This window comes from Leuciscus leuciscus, assembly GCF_965113295.1.
Source record: "Leuciscus leuciscus genome assembly, chromosome: 19".
In the NCBI taxonomy this organism is placed as follows: Eukaryota; Metazoa; Chordata; class Actinopteri; order Cypriniformes; family Leuciscidae; genus Leuciscus; species Leuciscus leuciscus.
In genome coordinates this window covers 2,279,960-2,300,833 of record NC_138743.1, presented here as the reverse complement: position 1 = coordinate 2,300,833, position 20,874 = coordinate 2,279,960, and the positions used below count along the sequence as shown (strand labels likewise).

At 43.2% G+C, this 20,874-nt stretch overlaps 1 protein-coding gene across 1 annotated transcript in view; it reads left to right on the top strand.

Annotated features, from left to right (window-relative positions):
* fig4a (FIG4 phosphoinositide 5-phosphatase a) overlaps positions 1-20,874 on the top strand; it is a 95,892-nt gene that overhangs the window by 1,089 nt on the left and 73,929 nt on the right. Inside the window, exons 3-8 of the mRNA XM_082147160.1 lie at positions 4,422-4,520; positions 5,239-5,362; positions 8,402-8,558; positions 18,139-18,189; positions 19,530-19,660; positions 20,481-20,609. Coding sequence (XP_082003286.1) covers positions 4,422-4,520; positions 5,239-5,362; positions 8,402-8,558; positions 18,139-18,189; positions 19,530-19,660; positions 20,481-20,609 — 691 coding nt within the window. The remainder of the gene's footprint in view (positions 1-4,421; positions 4,521-5,238; positions 5,363-8,401; positions 8,559-18,138; positions 18,190-19,529; positions 19,661-20,480; positions 20,610-20,874) is intronic.

Sequence of the window (20,874 nt, the reverse complement as noted above, 5' to 3'; positions counted from 1 at the left end):
GATTGTGAATCAGATCAGCAGCTCATGCAGATACAAATATGAATATATATATATATGCCAGAAATCCCACACATTTAGCACCCTAAAAATGACATAATATTATTTATAATAAGTTTATTTAATTCGCAGCTTATATAGTGTTTTGACCTCGACAACCCAACTGCATTTTACACGCGCAAACAGAAATCCCTGTGTGTTTTTGAAGCCATGACGAGAAACTATTTTAATAAAAACGTAAGCCTACTTTTGAAAAAAATATGATGAGAAAAAGTCCCACTATGGTGAAAATCCAGCTTTTAATGTAGTTTATGTGTCTATGTGGTGTTTTTAATACGCTTTAAGACAAAGCATGTGTAACTTCATAAGTCGACAGCATTGCTGAGTATTTCCTCCTTAAAACTGCAGTGAACCAAAGACAGTCTCAAACACACGCTTTGAAATCGCTGGTGTTTCTGACGTCACAAACTACCTTGTAACCAATCAGATCAACGTGTGATCGTCCACCAGTGGATCTCTGAGCTGAGTGAGTGAGTGGAGGCGGGGCTCATTTGCATATTCATAGAATAAGGCAAGGGTGTCGAGTTACATTGAAGATATTTTAAGGCAATATGTAATTTTGGTGATCAAAGATGAGTTTTAAGGGCTAAAATTGACTACAGCGGGACTTTAATAATATCATGGATGCGCTCTTCCCGTAACAACAGCGCTGAAACACGGGAAACTGAAGCATGATGTTTGATCACAATCCTGTTCTAAGTATAATGTTATGTATATGGTCATTTGGCGCTGCACATCTTGCACTTAAAGGGATACTTCAGGATTTAGCATTAAGCTTTGTATCAGTAGAAAACCTGTAGTATTTTCGAATTACTGTGCTTCCCTCCCTCATATCCCCCTGAGATGAGAGATTTCATGTATTTTTATTTATTTTTTGTCTGGAAAAAATCCTCCCATGACGCAAAAAACGTCATTTTGCGTCATCGGAGGACTTTTTGGCCAGAGGCTAGAAACTACAGCCAGTGCTAGGAGCTAGTTCTGCATGTTTTCAACCCACCCATAGGGGGTGGGATCTCACTCACAGAATGTACAAATAGTGTCAGCCATCTTTTTTTGGAAGCTAAGCTATCAGGCTCTTGTTCTGAAAAGCCGAATCCCGGACATTTTGGGCGATCTCGAAATCCCGGGCAGACTCGTCACGGAGACTCACGATAAAACGGCGTCTTTTAAGTTTTGAGTCAACTAGTAGCCTAGCTTAGTTGTTTAACTGCGCTCTCTTACCGGTAGGCGTGGCTTGGGAGTGGCCTCGTAGGGCAGCGAAGCAAGTGCATTCTGGGAGTTGTTGTCTTTCATCCACATGAGCCAAAAATACATTTTCTGGCTTTTCTCAGTCTAGAAGGCTCCAAATTCAAAAATAATTTCACATTTCTACTACATAAATGACCCATTTTAAATACACATTCATCGTTCCAGAGGTGAAGTATCCCTTTAAATGTATTTTCATGATCAAAGTGATTCCGGGGATCACTGCGCACTTACAAATCCATAGTTTCACTTTATTTCAACCGGTGTTTATACCGCTGACCAGTGTTTCCCACAGATTAGAAAGCAATTTCTAAAGGGTGGTTGTGGTTCATAATAATTCCTTCGTTAATAATTCGTTACACAGAACTTTATTATATTAAATATGAATCAAAAATGCTTCACAAAATCCACACATTTAGCACCCTAAAAATGACATAATATTATTTATAATAAGTTTATTTAATTCGCAGCTTATATAGTGTTTTGACCTCGACAACCCAACTGCATTTTACACGCGCAAACTTGCGACTAATGTTAGTTAACTTACTAAAGAAGACGCAATCGCTTGTTTGCTGAGGGTCGGACTCCAACATTAACACACTGACAACAGTGTATTCAGAATATAAAATATTTGTTGATCTCGGATGATCTCGTTTTCATGGAGACAGATGTGGTGTGTGTGTGTGTGTGTGTGTGTGTGTGTGTGTGTGTGTGTGTGTGTGTGAGAGAGACACAGAGGGAGAGCAGGGAAAGGAAATGCAGCTGAACGAATACGCTGCGGGTTTTACGTAGCGTTAAAAAATAAATAAATAAATAACGAAACGCAATATGTGGCGTCCGGTGATGATTGAATTAGTCTATGTGTGGGAAACACTGCTAACCAATCAGAACTCAGGTACCGCCCTAAATGCAGCAATAACCAATCAGAAAAAAGAAATGTATATTTTCAAAGTCATGACAATCATCGTTTTCTTGATTGTATCATCATACGCACATCCCTACTACTAACTAACTCAACCAGGCCCCGCCCCTTTATTCTGCTCATTCATTATTATAATGAGGAATATTGTGACGTGTTCGTTCCCGGGAGAAACTCAAGACTACAGTGGAGGCGTTTCGAGCTTGTCATCCTCCAACAGCAACATTACACACTGAAGAAAGAGGAACATGGACAAAAGCAGAACAGGTCCTCTTTATTTCTTTTAATATTTGTGAAATATTGCTCTGTGCTCCTAGATGGCAGTGTTTATCTGCCGTTAAACAGGCCTGATGTCAGACTGAGTGTCTGAACCGCTGTGATTCGCCTCAGGAGGAGCTGTTTTAATAAGTAGTTGTATAGCTGTGTGCAATCTAAGTATGTCTAATCCTTATAGGAAAGAAAATATGAATTTTAGATTAGAGTTATTAGTGTATGTTTTAGACACTATTTGATTTTTCCTCCATTTTTAATCAACACATTTTTTTAACTCGCTTATTAATTAACTTTTTTTGCAGTTCATTGAATAGTTAATGGTCAAATAATCTCTCGATTAAAACTGCCGTCACAATGTTGGATTTGATCTGACTGCCTAAATGTGATTTTGCGGTCGTATGTTATGTAATAATATAACTCTTTTATCATTTACTGTGTGCAGACTTGCAGTCAGTCCAGTACAGTGTGAATCTACTGTTAATAATGTAATATTATGCTGTATTTGACCTGTCTTTTCACCATTAAAGCACAGAACAGGACAGACTGGGCCGTTTACGAGCGCTGTTGCACATTCAGAGACTGTAATAATGTGAGAACACGTTAAGACCGTCTGTCTTCATCCTCGTTCGCTGTGTTCCTCTCACTGGGAGCTTTCATGTGTCTGGAAATCTGTACAAATGAAGAGCAAACAGTTTTTCTTTGTATCCACTGAATAACTCTTCAACAGCCTGAGTGCTGGATCTTATGAGAACATGTACGGAATATATATTTCATAACGTAAAAGTATTATTTTAAATCAAATTGTACCCCAGCTTTATGCATGTTTATGCATAAGATTCCCCTCTCTGTTAAACATATTTAATTAGATTGTCCTGGACTTAATACAAGTAGAATGCTTAACTTAGTCCCTTAGCTTAAGGACTTATTTAGTAAGATTATGCCTGAAAAGGTTTTAAATTTTTTTTTTAAATCTTGTGTAATATGACTTGCTGTTTTGGTTTTTATTGTATTTATATGATATTTGTATTTTTTTAATTACATTTTTGCCATGAAAATAGCTTTGAATGCTGACATGGCACTGAATAAAACAATCTGAATCTGAATCTGAAATCAAATTGTCATTATTTTGATATAGTTTTTTAAATAGAGGGTTTGCATTGGACGTCACTTTCCCACGGGAACACACTCCTTAAACCGGACTGAGTGTCAGAAGAGCTGCTGAGTGACTGGATTTAATAGGAGAAACTGTGAAAACACGAGTTAAACAAATGATTATCAGTTTAAACTAAAGCTTGGACTGGATATAGTGTTTCTTACGACTCGCCAAAGATCCAGTGATCATGGATATTGACATGCGGCAGGAATCATGTTTCCTCACATTTATATGAGCCTGATTTCCACGCCGGGGAAAAACAAAGCAGATTTGCCTGTGAATGCTTTATATTAATACAATATACATATATGCAAATGAGCCCCGCCTCCACTCACTCACTCACTCAGCTCAGAGATCCACTGGTTGACGATCACACGTTGATCTGATTGGTTACAAGGTAGTTTGTGACGTCAGAAACACCAGCGATTTCAAAGTGTGTGTTTGAGACTGTCTTTGGTTCACTGCAGTTTTAAGGAGGAAATACTCAGCAATGCTGTCGACTTATGAAGTTACACATGGTTTGTCTTAAAGCATATTAAAAACACCACATAGACATATAAACTACATTAAAAGCTGGATTTTCACCACAGGGGGACTTAAACAAAAATATACATATCATTTTTTTTCTTTAGATTTTGGGATGTAATAATGTGACACTCAAATGTTTCCATAAATTTCACCCTGACGTCTATTTAAGATATTTAAACCGGAGTTTGATTTCAGGGTTGTTGCTTGTCAAAAAACGACATTGATTATAATTTTTCTTTTTCTCAGAGGTATTTTCTCGTGGGGAGTAATGACGCTCAAACGAAACATCGCGTCCTGAAGATCGATCGCACTGAACCACGAGATCTGGTCATTATTGATGATAAGGTGAGCTGGTCACACAGGATCACAAACACACACACACACACATACACACATACATACACATACTGACACACGCACACACACGCACACACGCACACACACACACACACACACATACATACACATATACACATATACACATATACATACACACACACACACACACACACACACACACACACACACACACACACACACACAGAGCTCAGTTTCACTTTTTTAGAAGCAGGTCAACATGAAATGATGTTTGAAACCTATTTTACTTCCATAATGTGGCATATTTTTAAAGCCGGGAATTGATTGGACAGAGAAAAGTGGGCGTTACATAATAATAGATTCAGTTGTGATTTTATATTGATGGGATTTTTAATCTTTAAGTCGCTGTTCTGGTGTTTGTTCATTAATGTTTCTACTAGAAACCAAATGGCATTTCCAGCATATTCAGATCACTAGTGTGGTGGAAATAATATTTTGGTAACACTTTACAATAAGGTTCATTTATTAAACATTAGTTAATGTACTTACTCACATGAACTAACCATGATCAATACATTTGTGACTGTTTTTGTTAGGCTTTGTTAACGTTAGTTAATACAAATACAGCTGTTCATTGTTTGTTCATGTTAGTGGATTGACTAATGTTAACAAGATTTGTTCAGTGTAAATGTTTTAACTGTGTGTGTGTGTGTGTGTGTGTGTGTGTGTGTGTGTGTGTGTGTAGCATGTTTACAGTCAGCTGGAGGTGCGAGAGCTTCTGGGCCGCCTGGATCTGGGCAACCGCACTAAGATCGGGCAGAAAGGATCCTCCGGTCTTTCCAGAGCCGTTTCTGCCCACGGCATTGTGGGTAAGCGTTTTTTAGGACCACCAAGGTGCCCTCGCCTATCAGTTAACCTGCTTGGAATTGCTCAGTTTATTTCCTTGTTTAAGTTTATTTAGGGATGCATGATATATATCGGTCACCATATCGGTATCGGCCGATATATGTTCATTTTTAATGTTTTCGTTATCAGGCGGATAAGAAAATTTAGCCAATATATTAAAAACGATAAATAGTGTATTATTTCCTTCAGCTGAGACTGTTCAACATGATGGTTTTAAATTGTTTGAAATATGATCGGAATCACTTCAAAAAAGGGGAATACGGTTGTGCAGTCCAAGTCTGTCATATAGGCTTCATAAAACTATAATAAAAACATTATAATTGTGTGTTTGGGATGTGGATTTTAATGGTGAGACCTTTTTTTTTGTAATCAGGCTCTCAAAAATTACATAAAAATTTGGATTTAGATTAATTGGCCAATATATCGGTTATCGGCTTTTAAATATAAGGAATTATCGGTATCGGGCAAAATGTTCACATCGGTGCATCCTGTTTCCTGGTCAGGGTTATTTTAGTGTTATTTATGTACTATTATTATAGTATTTATCAATATTTTGATGTTAGTTTCAGTCATCTAATATTTATATTTGGCATTCACTCGTTTGGCGCTTCATGCATTCCCTGCGAGTCGAACCCATTACTGTGGCGTTGCTAGTTTCATGCTTTACCGTTTATTTGCTGTTATATGATTTCAGCTTTATTTCTGTTAGCGGAGTGATATTGAATGGCTTGTCTGTGGAATTTTTATTTATTTTGTTTGTCTGCACACACTCATTAGCCGGCTCTCAGACAGGGGTGTGTTTCCCGAAAGCATCGTTAGCCAAATATGGTCCTTATCAGCAGTTCAACAAGTCGGTGTTTCCCGAAACCATCGTTAAAAACGTTAAAAACGAAACGGCATCGCAGAGTTGTGTGTCTGGAGCGACAGATCTCCTGTGGTTGGAAGCAGAGTTTCTTGTTTTCATGACATGTGGACTCAATAAATCCTGATCTTGAGCAAAAAAAGCAAGCTGACATTTATTACAACCTGTGTCACGCTGAACCAGCGAGAAGTCACATGATCACGGTCAGCACTGTGAGAAACTGGGTGATGATCTCCAGGTCATGATCTAGTTCCTCTGACACCGATCTGGTGAAATCTCTGTCGGGTTTGTCATCAAAACTGTGTGTTATGCAACCTCGATTCTCCTCTGACGACCGCTGAGGGAGCGCAGCATCGTGGAGGTAATAAGAAGTGAGACTTCACTGCACATCAGAACATTGTGTGTTGTGCGTTTATGACACACCTGATAGATCTGTTTGTGTGATGAGAAACAACAGTCATGACAAACACAGCGTTTGATCACACCCTCGCGTCTCAACATTAGTGTGTTCTGCCTCTGAAAGGCCTTAAGCTGTTTACTGTGTGCTTAAGGGACCCGTTATGCTTTTACATCCTTCTTTTAGTGTGTAATGTTCCTGTTTGTGCAAGAAAAAGGGAGTTCTTCTCTATATCAGTGTCAGTGTTTCTGAACTCCTGAAACGCCTACATTGTAGTCTTGAGTTTCTTCAGGGACATATTTTTTTTTTTTCGTTTATTGTTATGAAAAATGTGTAAAAATACCATTTTCATTTTTTATATGAAATATATATTTTCAAAAACATGTTTTACTCTGAAAACTCTACAACTGTGAGAAAATCAAAGCCATAAATCTAAACAAGCTGTGTTCAAAATTTTATCTTTCAGTGAGATTGTGTTCGGCTGCAGTACCAAACGCTTCCACTAGAGGAAATTCGTCTCCCATTCATTAATGCGCTTATTTTTTACCGTGAGGAGCACAAGTGTGACTATTTTTTACAGGACCATTAAACCGGTTCGAATCATGTCCATGTTTTGTTTTCACATAGCAAGTGCCAAAACCTTTACCAAGTTACGTAACACTCCAATGAAGAAAAATGAATACGCAGAATAAAGGGGCGGGGCCTGGTTGAGTTAGTTAGTAGTGTGTTAAACTGGCGGTTATGGTAAGGGGCGGGACATTTCCCCAAACACACTCGAAGCACTCGACCAATCACAACACACTGCTCCAGTCGACCAATCAGAGCACAGTGTGCTTTTCAGAAGGAGGGGCTTCATAGAGACAGGAAGTAAACAGAGCGTTACTGACAGACTGGGAAGAGAGGAGCCGCAACAATGGAGAATATGAGGAACATAATCAACATTCAAGCAGGAAAAGTTGTCAAGCTGTTCTAGTAGAGGCCAAACACAACATCAAGACTTTGTTAAAGGGCATAATGTGGCCTCTTTGAGAAACTGGAAAGAATTACGAAAATCATTTTCTATTCAATTTCACAAAAATAGTTTTGTCATGATCTCGACGACATAAAAGTTGTTTTCTCATTATCACGACTTAATTTTCTCGTGATCTTGACATAAAAATATTTTTCTCGTGATCTCGACATAAAAATGGTTTTCTCATGATCTTGTCGAGATCACAAGAAAACAACTTTTTTTTTATGTCGACCTCACGAGAAAAGTTGCGATTACAAGAAAACTACACTTATGTCGAGATTGCGAGAAAATTAAGTTGAGATCACGAGAAAACAACTTTTTTTATGTCGACATCACAAGGAAATTAAGTTGTGATAACTAGAAAACGACTTTTGTTATGGAGAGATCATGAGAAAATTAAGTTGCGATCACAAGAAAACGACACTTATGTCGAGATTGCGATAAAATTAAGTTGTGATAACGAGAAAACAACTTTTGTTTTGTCGACATCACAACTTTTTTTTTTTTCGTCCAGATCCTGAGAAAATTAAGTCGTGATAATAGGAAAATTACTTTTGTTATGTCGAGATCACAAGAAAACAAGAAAGAAAAAAAGAATAATCCATGGCTTTTTATGGCTTCCATACATGGTAGCTGGGATGCGCTCGATGAAGCAAAATTAAACAAACAAGCAAATATTAACAATCATCTCATTTTCATTGTGATTTACTCTCGTCTCTGGTGTCTTTCAGGTTTTGTGCGGTTTCTGGAGGGTTACTATATTGTGTTGATCACGAAACGTCGTAAAATGGCTGACATCGGCGGCCACTCGATTTACAAGATTGAAGACACGAGTATGATCTACATTCCCAATGACTCGGTGAGAGTCACACACCCTGACGAGGCCCGGTGAGTCCGTCTACACTGAGACACATTTAATAATAAGCATTAGTTGTATTGAGAGTGACCAATAAGGTTATGTGGATTTGGTCACATGATGTACTGTCAAATCTGCACTGATTTTATCAAGTAAACGTAGGAATAACTTATAGATTGTTAGTAATATTGCAGCTGGACTGAAGCAGCTTTACTTGATTATCAGCCATTATTTATTAGAAAAATCATGAGTATCAAATATGATCATCAGGCTTTTGAGGAGGGTTTATTGGTTCATCTCTCAATCATCATTGTATTGCATTGCATTTTGTGTTTTGATCATAAAACGAAGCATTTAAATATTTTAATGGCAGATATTGATATTTATATGTAATTTATGTTGCTGTACTGTTATAAAGATCTCACTGATTTACATTTCCTTCATTTTCGTCCATATAAATATCATCATCTGCACCAAACTGCATATTTTGCATAAATTTGGGGTGTTTTGAGTTTTTTTCCTCCGTATTCTCACTATTTCACACTATATGAGCCATAAAAGTATAAACTCTGACACAAATCATGTAAAAATAAACTGTTCCATTAAAAAAAATAAAAATGGTTACACTTTATTTTAAGTTGTCATTGTTACAGTGTAATTATATATTTAAGCACTGAGTAATATTAATTAACTACATGTACTATAGGGTTAGGGTAGGATTAGGGTTTGGTTGAGGGTTAGTTGCATGTAATTATGCATAATTTACTGTTATTATTACGGTAAGTACATGTAACATATGCATCAAGGACACTAAAATAAAGTGTTACCAAAAAAAAAGTCATCTTTCAGTCTTTACAGGGTTAAATTCGAAATAATTTGTAGTTTGTTATATATTAGTGTCATATGACCTCATTATGTCATATTCAAAGTGGCATCCAGTTATTGTATTATTTAGCATTTTTAATCCACTTTTGTGTCAAAATGTCTTCACTTTTGCAGTCAGAATCAAAAACGAGTCAAAAAAGGGTCTATTGCTGTTTAACACTGAGAATATTGCTTTTACAAATGTAGTAGGACAATTGATGCTCTTTGCATAGAGAGAACTCACATGTATTAGTATTTTCAGTGTGCACACTACAGTAGTAGTAATAGTAAGTATGCCAGTAGGTTGTTTCAGACTGTATGTTTCTTGCTTGTGGTTTTCCTCACACTGTCACGCAGCGGTCGGTCACTCCGATCTCAGGATGCAATTCACACGTCTCTTATTTCCACCGTGTGTGTGTGTGTGTGTGTGTGTGTGTGTGTGTGTGTGTGCGCGCGCGCGCTCGAGATTTACTTTTTTTCTCTGTAGCACAAAAGTTAGGAGCAGCAGCAAAAATGTTAGGAGCAACACAACTAAAATGTATATAATGTCTATAAAACTAATATCGTTAATATAAATAATAACCCTGTCAAGCTCTCGCACTTAATATGTGTATACCATGTAAAAAAAAAAAACATCCCAATTAGTTGTGAGTAGATGAGAGGTAAATTATTAATGTGTTTATTTTAATAAAGACACGGAACTCTCATTTCATGGTGAAACACAATGTATGTGCGTCACTATTTTATTTTCGGTTAAAAAACAACGTATAGCTCTTCAGGGAAAACATGAAAAAAGTGGGAAATTGCTTAATATCTAACATCCTTAACTAAAAATATACAGAAGTATTCTGATAAAGTGTTTTCCAACATTGTTTAAAATATTAAAGTTTTCTGACAGGATGTCATTAAGCTAGTCAACACAGTAGCGTTGTGTAAGTGCGGCGTCCACTTGTGTAAGGCAAAAAGATCTGAAAGATATTTTAAAAAGGAGATTAAAAAACGAAACAAAAGGAAGGAGTGAAAGAAAAAGGTGTGTGTGTGTGAGAGAGAGAGAGAGTGTGTGTGTGTGTGTGTGGGTGAGCGTGTGTCTGTGAGGGTGTGTGAGCGAGTGTGTGTGAGAGCGAGTGTGTGAGTGTGCGAGTGTGTGTGAGAGCGAGAGTGTGTGAGAGCGAGTGTGTGAGAGCGAGTGTGTGAGAGCGAGTGTGTGAGAGCGAGTGTGTGAGAGCGAGTGTGTGAGAGCGAGTGTGTGAGAGCGAGTGGTGAGAGCGAGTGTGTGAGAGCGAGTGTGTGAGAGCGAGTGTGTGAGAGCGAGTGTGTGAGAGCGAGTGTGTGAGAGCGAGTGTGTGAGAGCGAGTGTGTGAGAGCGAGTGTGTGAGAGCGAGTGTGTGAGAGCGAGTGTGTGAGAGCGAGTGTGTGAGAGCGAGTGTGTGAGAGCGAGTGTGTGAGAGCGAGTGTGTGAGAGCGAGTGTGTGAGAGCGAGTGTGTGAGAGCGAGTGTGTGAGAGCGAGTGTGTGAGAGCGAGCGTGTGTGTGAGAGCGAGCGTGTGTGTGAGAGCGAGCGTGTGTGTGAGAGCGAGCGTGTGTGTGAGAGCGAGCGAGCGTGTGTGTGAGAGCGAGCGTGTGTGTGAGAGCGAGCGTGTGTGTGAGAGCGAGCGTGTGTGTGAGAGCGAGCGTGTGTGTGAGAGCGAGCGTGTGTGTGAGAGCGAGCGTGTGTGTGAGAGCGAGCGTGTGTGTGAGAGCGAGCGTGTGTGTGAGAGCAGGCGTGTGTGTGTGTGTGTGTGTGAGAGTGTGTGTGTGTGAGAGCGAGAGTGTGTGTGAGAGTGAGAGCGAGAGCGAGTGTGTGCGAGAGCGAGTGTGTGCGAGAGCGCGTGTGTGCGAGAGCGCGTGTGTGCGAGAGCGCGTGTGTGCGAGAGCGCGTGTGTGCGAGAGCGCGTGTGTGCGAGAGCGAGAGCGCGTGTGTGCGAGAGCGCGTGTGTGCGAGAGCGCGTGAGAGCGTGTGTGTGTGTGAGAGCGAGCGAGCGTGTGTGTGAGAGCGAGCGTGTGTGTGAGAGCGAGCGTGTGTGTGAGAGCGAGCGTGTGTGTGAGAGCGAGCGTGTGTGTGAGCGGGCGTGTGTGTGAGAGCAGGCGTGTGTGTGTGTGTGTGTGTGAGAGTGTGTGTGTGTGTGAGAGCGAGAGTGTGTGTGAGAGCGAGAGCGAGAGCGAGTGTGTGCGAGAGCGCGTGTGTGCGAGAGCGCGTGTGTGCGAGAGCGCGTGTGTGCGAGAGCGCGTGTGTGCGAGAGCGCGTGTGTGCGAGAGCGCGTGTGTGCGAGAGCGCGTGTGTGCGAGAGCGCGTGTGTGCGAGAGCGCGTGTGTGCGAGAGCGCGTGTGTGCGAGAGCGCGTGTGTGCGAGAGCGCGTGTGTGCGAGAGCGCGTGAGAGCGAGTGTGTGAGAGCGAGTGTGTGAGAGCGAGTGTGTGAGAGCGAGTGTGTGAGAGCGAGTGTGTGAGAGCGAGTGTGTGAGAGCGAGTGTGTGAGAGCGAGTGTGTGAGAGCGAGTGTGTGAGAGCGAGTGTGTGAGAGCGAGTGTGTGAGAGCGAGTGTGTGCGAGAGTGTGTGAGAGCGAGTGTGTGCGAGAGTGTGTGTGTGTGAGAGCGAGAGTGTGTGTGTGTGAGAGCGAGAGTGTGTGTGTGTGAGAGCGAGAGTGTGTGTGTGTGAGAGCGAGAGTGTGTGTGTGTGAGAGCGAGTGTGTGTGAGAGCGAGTGTGTGTGAGAGCGAGTGTGTGTGAGAGCGAGTGTGTGTGAGAGCGAGTGTGTGTGTGAGAGCGAGAGTGTGTGTGAGAGCGAGAGTGTGTGTGAGAGCGAGTGTGTGTGTGAGAGCGAGAGTGTGTGTGAGAGCGAGAGTGTGTGTGAGAGCGAGAGTGTGTGTGAGAGCGAGAGTGTGTGTGAGAGCGAGAGTGTGTGTGAGAGCGAGAGTGTGTGTGAGAGCGAGAGTGTGTGTGAGAGCGAGAGTGTGTGTGAGAGCGAGAGTGTGTGTGAGAGCGAGAGTGTGTGTGAGAGCGAGAGTGTGTGTGAGAGCGAGAGAGCGAGAGTGTGTGTGAGAGCGAGAGTGTGTGTGAGAGCGAGAGTGTGTGTGAGAGCGAGAGTGTGTGTGAGAGCGAGAGTGTGTGTGAGAGCGAGAGTGTGTGTGAGAGCGAGAGTGTGTGTGAGAGCGAGAGTGTGTGTGAGAGCGAGAGTGTGTGTGAGAGCGAGAGTGTGTGTGAGAGCGAGAGTGTGTGTGAGAGCGAGAGTGTGTGTGAGAGCGAGAGTGTGTGTGAGAGCGAGAGTGTGTGTGAGAGCGAGAGCGAGCGTGTGTGTGAGAGCGAGCGTGTGTGTGAGAGCGAGAGTGTGTGTGTGTGTGAGAGCGAGAGTGTGTGTGTGTGTGAGAGCGAGAGTGTGTGTGTGTGTGTGAGAGCGAGAGTGTGTGTGTGTGTGTGAGAGCGAGAGTGTGTGTGTGTGAGAGCGAGAGTGTGTGTGTGAGAGCGAGCGTGTGTGTGTGAGAGCGTGTGTGTGAGAGCGTGTGTGTGAGAGCGTGTGTGTGAGAGCGTGTGTGTGAGAGCGTGTGTGTGAGAGCGTGTGTGTGAGAGCGTGTGTGTGAGAGCGTGTGTGTGAGAGCGTGTGTGTGAGAGCGTGTGTGTGAGAGCGTGTGTGTGAGAGCGTGTGTGTGAGAGCGTGTGTGTGTGAGAGCGAGTGTGTGTGAGAGCGAGTGTGTGTGAGAGCGAGTGTGTGTGAGAGCGAGTGTGTGTGAGAGCGAGTGTGTGTGAGAGCGAGTGTGTGTGAGAGCGAGTGTGTGTGAGAGCGAGTGTGTGTGAGAGCGAGTGTGTGTGAGAGCGAGTGTGTGTGAGCGTGTGTGTGTGAGCGTGTGTGTGAGAGCGAGAGCGAGCGTGTGTGTGAGAGCGTGTGTGTGAGAGCGTGTGTGTGAGAGCGTGTGTGTGAGAGCGTGTGTGTGAGAGCGTGTGTGTGAGAGCGTGTGTGTGAGAGCGTGTGTGTGAGAGCGTGTGTGTGAGAGCGTGTGTGTGAGAGCGTGTGTGTGAGAGCGTGTGTGTGAGAGCGTGTGTGTGAGAGCGTGTGTGTGAGAGCGTGTGTGTGAGAGCGTGTGTGTGAGAGTGTGTCTGAGAGTGAGAGTGAGTGTGTGTGCGAGAGCGAGAGTGTGTGCGAGAGCGAGTGTGAGAGCGCGAGTGTGTGAGAGCGCGAGTGTGTGAGAGCGCGAGTGTGTGTGTGAGCGCGAGTGTGTGTGTGAGCGCGAGTGTGTGTGTGAGCGCGAGTGTGTGTGTGAGAGCGAGTGTGTGTGAGAGCGAGTGTGTGTGAGAGCGAGTGTGTGTGAGAGCGAGTGTGTGTGAGAGCGAGTGTGTGTGAGAGCGAGTGTGTGTGAGAGCGAGTGTGTGTGTGAGAGCGAGAGTGTGTGTGTGAGAACGAGTGTGTGTGTGAGAGCGAGAGTGTGTGTGTGAGAGCGAGAGTGTGTGTGTGAGAGCGAGAGTGTGTGTGTGAGAGCGAGAGTGTGTGTGTGAGAGCGAGAGTGTGTGTGTGAGAGCGAGAGTGTGTGTGTGAGCGCGAGTGTGTGTGTGTGAGCGCGAGTGTGTGTGTGTGAGAGCGAGTGTGTGTGTGAGAGCGTGTGTGTGTGTGTGAGAGCGAGTGTGTGTGTGTGTGTGAGAGCGAGTGTGTGTGTGTGTGAGAGCGAGTGTGTGTGTGTGTGAGAGCGAGTGTGTGTGAGAGCGAGAGTGAGAGTGTGTGTGTGTGAGAACGAGTGTGTGTGTGAGAGCGAGTGTGTGTGTGTGTGAGAGCGAGTGTGTGTGTGTGTGAGAGCGAGTGTGTGTGTGTGTGAGAGCGAGTGTGTGTGTGTGTGAGAGCGAGTGTGTGTGTGTGTGAGAGCGAGTGTGTGTGTGTGTGAGAGCGAGTGTGTGTGTGTGAGAGTGTGTGTGAGAGCGAGAGCGTGTTTGTGAGAACGAGAGCGTGTGTGTGAGTGTGTGTGTGTGTGAGAGTGAGTGTGTGTGTGTGTGAGAGTGAGTGTGTGTGTGTGAGAGCGAGTGTGTGTGTGTGAGAGCGAGAGCGTGTGTGTGAGAACGAGAGTGTGTGTGAGAGCGAGTGTGTGTGAGAGTGTGTGTGATGGCAATGGAAGCTTGCTGTTCGTCACTCATGATGTGTGTTAGAGATTTACAGAAACACACAGTTCAGTTGTAAAGCCTGGAAAGCGCGTGTGTGTGAGAGCGAGTGTGTGTGAGAGCGCGTGTGTGTGTGAGAGCGAGTGTGTGTGAGCGCGTGTGTGTGAGCGCGTGTGTGTGAGCGCGTGTGTGTGAGAGTGTGTGTGTGAGAGTGTGTGTGTGAGAGTGTGTGTGTGAGAGCGTGTGTGTGAGAGCGGCGTGTGTGTGAGAGCGGCGTGTGTGTGAGAGCGTGTGTGAGAGCGTGTGTGTGAGAGCGTGTGTGTGAGAGCGTGTGTGTGAGAGCGTGTGTGTGAGAGCGTGTGTGTGAGAGCGTGTGTGTGAGAGCGTGTGTGTGAGAGCGTGTGTGTGAGAGCGTGTGTGTGAGAGCGTGTGTGTGAGAGCGTGTGTGTGAGAGCGTGTGTGTGAGAGCGTGTGTGTGTGAGAGCGTGTGTGTGAGCGCGTGTGTGTGAGAGTGTGTGTGTGAGAGTGTGTGTGTGAGAGTGTGTGTGTGAGAGCGTGTGTGTGAGAGCGGCGTGTGTGTGAGAGCGTGTGTGAGAGCGTGTGTGTGAGAGCGTGTGTGTGAGAGCGTGTGTGTGAGAGCGTGTGTGTGAGAGCGTGTGTGTGAGAGCGTGTGTGTGAGAGCGTGTGTGTGAGAGCGTGTGTGTGAGAGCGTGTGTGTGAGAGCGTGTGTGTGAGAGCGTGTGTGTGAGAGCGTGTGTGTGAGAGCGTGTGTGTGAGAGCGTGTGTGTGAGAGCGTGTGTGTGAGAGTGTGTGTGTGAGAGTGTGTGTGTGAGAGTGTGTGTGTGAGAGTGTGTGTGTGAGAGTGTGTGTGTGAGAGTGTGTGTGTGAGAGTGTGTGTGTGAGAGTGTGTGTGTGAGAGTGTGTGTGTGAGAGTGTGTGTGTGAGAGTGTGTGTGTGAGAGTGTGTGTGTGAGAGTGTGTGTGTGAGAGTGTGTGTGTGAGAGTGTGTGTGTGAGAGTGTGTGTGAGAGTGTGTGTGTGAGAGTGTGTGTGTGAGAGTGTGTGTGTGAGAGTGTGTGTGTGAGAGTGTGTGTGTGAGAGTGTGTGTGTGAGAGTGTGTGTGTGAGAGTGAGTGTGTCTGAGAGTGAGTGTGTCTGAGAGTGAGTGTGTCTGAGAGTGAGTGTGTCTGAGAGTGAGTGTGTGCGAGAGCGAGAGTGTGTGCGAGAGCGAGAGTGTGTGCGAGAGCGAGAGTGTGTGCGAGAGCGAGAGTGTGTGCGAGAGCGAGAGTGTGTGCGAGAGCGAGAGTGTGTGCGAGAGCGAGAGTGTGTGCGAGAGCGCGAGTGTGTGCGAGAGCGCGAGTGTGTGAGAGCGCGAGTGTGTGTGAGAGCGCGTGTGTGTGTGAGAGCGCGTGTGTGTGAGAGCGCCTGTGTGTGTGTGAGAGCGCCTGTGTGTGTGAGAGCGCCTGTGTGTGTGAGAGCGCCTGTGTGTGTGAGAGCGCGTGTGTGTGTGAGAGCGAGTGTGTGTGTGAGAGCGAGAGTGTGTGTGTGAGAGCGAGAGTGTGTGTGTGAGAGCGAGAGTGTGTGTGTGAGAGCGAGAGTGTGTGTGTGAGAGCGAGAGTGTGTGTGTGAGAGCGAGAGTGTGTGTGTGAGAGCGAGAGTGTGTGTGTGAGAGCGAGAGTGTGTGTGTGAGAGCGAGAGTGTGTGTGTGAGAGCGAGAGTGTGTGTGTGAGAGCGAGAGTGTGTGTGTGAGAGCGAGAGTGTGTGTGTGAGAGCGAGAGTGTGTGTGAGAGCGAGAGTGTGTGTGTGAGAGCGAGAGTGTGTGTGTGAGCGCGAGTGTGTGTGTGTGAGCGCGAGTGTGTGTGTGTGAGCGCGAGTGTGTGTGTGTGAGCGCGAGCGAGTGTGTGTGAGAGCGAGTGTGTGTGAGAGCGAGTGTGTGTGAGAGCGAGTGTGTGTGAGAGCGAGTGTGTGTGAGAGCGAGTGTGTGTGAGAGCGAGTGTGTGTGAGAGCGAGTGTGTGTGTGAGAGCGAGAGTGTGTGTGTGAGAACGAGTGTGTGTCTGAGAGCGAGAGTGTGTGTGTGAGAGCGAGAGTGTGTGTGTGAGCGAGAGTGTGTGTGTGAGAGCGAGTGTGTGTGAGCGCGAGTGTGTGTGTGTGAGAGCGAGTGTGTGTGTGAGAGCGAGTGTGTGTGTGAGAGCGAGTGTGTGTGTGAGAGCGAGTGTGTGTGTGAGAGCGAGTGTGTGTGTGAGAGCGAGTGTGTGTGTGTGTGAGAGCGAGTGTGTGTGTGAGAGCGAGAGTGTGTGTGAGAACGAGTGTGTGTGTGAGAGCGAGTGTGTGTGTGAGAGCGAGTGTGTGTGTGAGAGCGAGTGTGTGTGTGTGTGAGAGTGAGTGTGTGTGTGTGAGAGTGTGTGTGAGAGCGAGAGCGTGTGTGTGAGAACGAGAGCGTGTGTGTGAGAGTGTGTGTGTGTGAGAGTGAGTGTCTGTGTGTGAGAGCGAGTGTGTGTGTGTGAGAGCGAGTGTGTGTGTGTGAGAGCGAGTGTGTGTGTGTGAGAGCGAGTGTGTGTGTGTGAGAGCGAGTGTGTGTGTGTGAGAGCGAGTGTGTGTGTGTGAGAGCGAGTGTGTGTGTGTGAGAGCGAGTGTGTGTGTGTGAGAGCGAGTGTGTGTGTGTGAGAGCGAGTGTGTGTGTGTGAGAGCGAGTGTGTGTGTGTGAGAGCGAGAGCGTGTGTGTGAGAGCGAGTGTGTGTGTGTGAGAGCGAGTGTGTGTGTGTGAGAGCGAGTGTGTGTGTGTGAGAGTGTGTGTGTGTGAGAGCGAGTGTGTGTGTGTGAGAGCGAGAGCGTGTGTGTGAGAGCGAGTGTGTGTGTGTGAGAGCGAGTGTGTGTGTGTGAGAGCGAGTGTGTGTGTGTGAGAGCGAGTGTGTGTGTGTGTGTGAGAGCGAGTGTGTGTGTGTGAGAGCGAGTGTGTGTGTGTGAGAGCGAGTGTGTGTGTGTGAGAGCGAGAGCGTGTGTGTGAGAACGAGAGTGTGTGTGAGAGCGAGTGTGTGTGAGAGTGTGTGTGATGGCAATGGAAGCTTGCTGTTCGTCACGCATGATGTGTGTTAGAGATTTACAGAAACACACAGTTCAGTTGTAAAGCCTGGAACTGTTGACGTGTGTAACATGAGACAGCGTTTGTGTATTAGTGAGTTTTAAGTCTAGTTTAAGTCTGAATCATTAATGGGCTTTTTTTGTGGTTTTTCACATCCCTTGGCAGTGCCGTGGTTCTCTACCATGTAGATTTTATTACACTGATAATAATCATAAATGTTTCTTGATCATCAGATGCTGGAGTAATGATGCTGAAAATTCAGCTTTGATCACAGGAATAAATTACACTTTACTATATATTCACATAGACAACAGTTATATTAAATTGGAATAATGTTTCACAATTTTACTGTATTTTTGATCAAATAAATGCAGCCTTGATGACTGTGAGCAGAAGAGATTCATTGAAAAACAATAAAAAACACTATCTTTTAACCATAAGTGTATCCCAATAAATACATTTTCATAACATGAACTAATTCAGACTAAACTTGACTTTTGTTGTGTTTTCTCTTTAATTCTGGGCAGTCGTTGTTTCTTACATGAATGTGTTTTTCCACAGATATGTGAGAATATTCCAGAATGTGGATCTGTCCAGTAACTTCTACTTCAGGTGAGTTTTGATCAGAAGCGTCTTGTCGGGTTTTTTTTTTTTTTTAAGAATTTCAGCTAATGAGACCATCTATTCATTTCTGGACAGTAAAAAAAAAATGGAAAAAATATATAAATATAACATTTATTACATTACTTTATGTATTTTTATATTTCTATTTGATCTTACATATGATTTTATATTTTATAATATATTTGTATATTATTTTAGATTTACTTTTAGATTTAATTAAATTTTTTATATTGTATTTAGCATTTTATTTAATAGTTTTTAAAAAATATTTAAATGTATTCAATTTCATAGATTTTATGTTTTATTTTATATATTATTTTTAATTTTATTTATTTATTATTTAATTTATTTACTAAAAATAATTTAATTAATAATTTAATGTCTTGAATGTCTCAAATCTGGCTTGTTTGAACCTTTTTTTTTGTTTATTTTCTTGTTATAAGGAAAGGACTTGATGAGTTATTTGAAAACATGTTCATCTTTTTTTCACCCTGATTTTGAATGTGGATGTGTATTTATATATGATTATTAATGAGGGCATTAAATGTATATCATTGACAATTCCCTTCTAGTTTCTTTTCCGTCATTAATCCTGTAATGGTCACATGATGTTCATTAATGCTGAACTCAATAGTGTTACGTGTTATAATTCACTGTGACGGTGTTTTTGAAACGTCTGGTTTGTGTTTGACGTTTAACATTCATCCAAACTTCAACTCATTCACATTTATTTGTATAGCGCTTTTCACACACACATCGTTTCACAGCAGCTTTACAGAGAGTGCATGAGTCCACATTACAATCTACAGTGATCTGTAATCAGAGGAAACTGTCTAAGTTATATATTTCAGAAATGTACATATATAAAATCACAGTTAGCTTAAAAAAAAGATATTAATTTAAACACTAATAATTCAATGCAGACACAATGAGCTCATTGAAGTGATGAATACTTGTTTGTTAACAAATGATTATGACATTTAGAAAAATGCAACATTTTAATCACTGCAAATGTACAAGATCTCATTCATTAGGAAACAATGTAACAAATTAGCAAAGTTTTATAGAATCTAAACATGTTCGCTTCGGACGTTTTGTTGCATTTGTCATGTACATGTCGGTCTGTGAACGAGACGTCTTGGAATAATTGCACGTGAACGTTGATGAACTCGTGCGAAGTTCATTCAGTGCACTTCATCTCTCACCTGTCACCTAGCAACGATGCGTCTGTCACCTAGCAACGATGCTCTCTGAATCCTCCTCCTGCTCAACCGTAATGAGGAGTGTGGTTATTCTCAGCCCGTGACCCTTTGACCTTTGTCCCTCAGTTACAGCTACGACCTGAGCCACTCGCTGCAGTGTAACGTGACGCTGCTCCAGATGACCTGTGACCCCGGAGAGAGCGGTGGAAGACAGGACAGCTTCGACATCTTCGAGGAGGAGGGGCTTCCCACGCAAGGTGTGCTATTGCATTTCGTTTTTTATTTACATTTTACATTTACATTTATGCATTTGGCAGACGCTTTTATCCAAAGCGACTTACATTGCGTTATCCTATACATTTATACATAGGTATGTGCAATCCCCTGGGATCGAACCCACAACCTTGCGTTGTTAACGCAATGCTCTTACCACTGAGCTACAGGAAAGCTTTGCATTCTTTTTTAATATTATTTATTTATTTTATTTTATTTTACATATTTTATATGTAATTTTATATATTTATATGTAAAATTGTATTGTGTGTATGTATGTATGTGTATATATATATATATATATATATATATATATATATATATATAAATATATATATAAAATGCAAAATTTGATATACATTAATAAAAAACACAAAAATATAAAACATAATTATAATTTAATTAAAATTGATTCGTTTTTGTTTTCATTTTTGTATATATTTTTTTATTTTATACCCTTCTGCAAAATACAGTTAAAATCATTGAGATTTTTTATTTTATTTGATTATTTTGTTCTTAAAGTCTCGAAGGTCTCAAGTCCAGCTTGTTTGGGCCTTTTCTGTTTCTTTTCTTGTTATAAGCGAAGAACTCCAGTTCTTTATCATTGTTTAATGGTCAAACTGTTGTTTTGTCTTGTCTTGTGTGTGTGTGTGTGTGTGTGTGTGTGTGTGTGTGTGTGTGTGTGTGTGTGTGTGTGTGTGTGTGTGTGTGTGTGTGTGTGTGTGTGTGTGTGTGTGTGTGTGTGTGTGTGTGTGTGTGTGTGTGTGTGTGTGTGAGAGTTGGTAATTGCGGTGTTTGTTTCAGTTGTTCACGGCTTCAGTAACGAACCCTACGCTAAGTATGTGTGGAACGTGCGTCTGCTGGAGAAGGTCAAGGACATCGTGCATCCTGATTGGCTGTTGTACATCATCCATGGATTCTGCGGCCAATCCAGTATCCTCTTATATATTTAGTGTGTGTGTGTGTATTCATCTTTCCTCTATAGGGGTATATTGACTTGTGCATGAAGTTGTCGTCACCGTGACCATCTGCCGGGGGTCTATAGTGCATACGGAGGTTTTCATGATCCTGGTTCATATAGATGAGCGCCTCTAATTCATTTCATATGAATGCACATGCATGTGTGTTAGTGACTGTGTGTGTGTGAGATAACTAAAATAGAAACGGGGTCCATAAAGTAAAGCAGGTGCGCACAGTG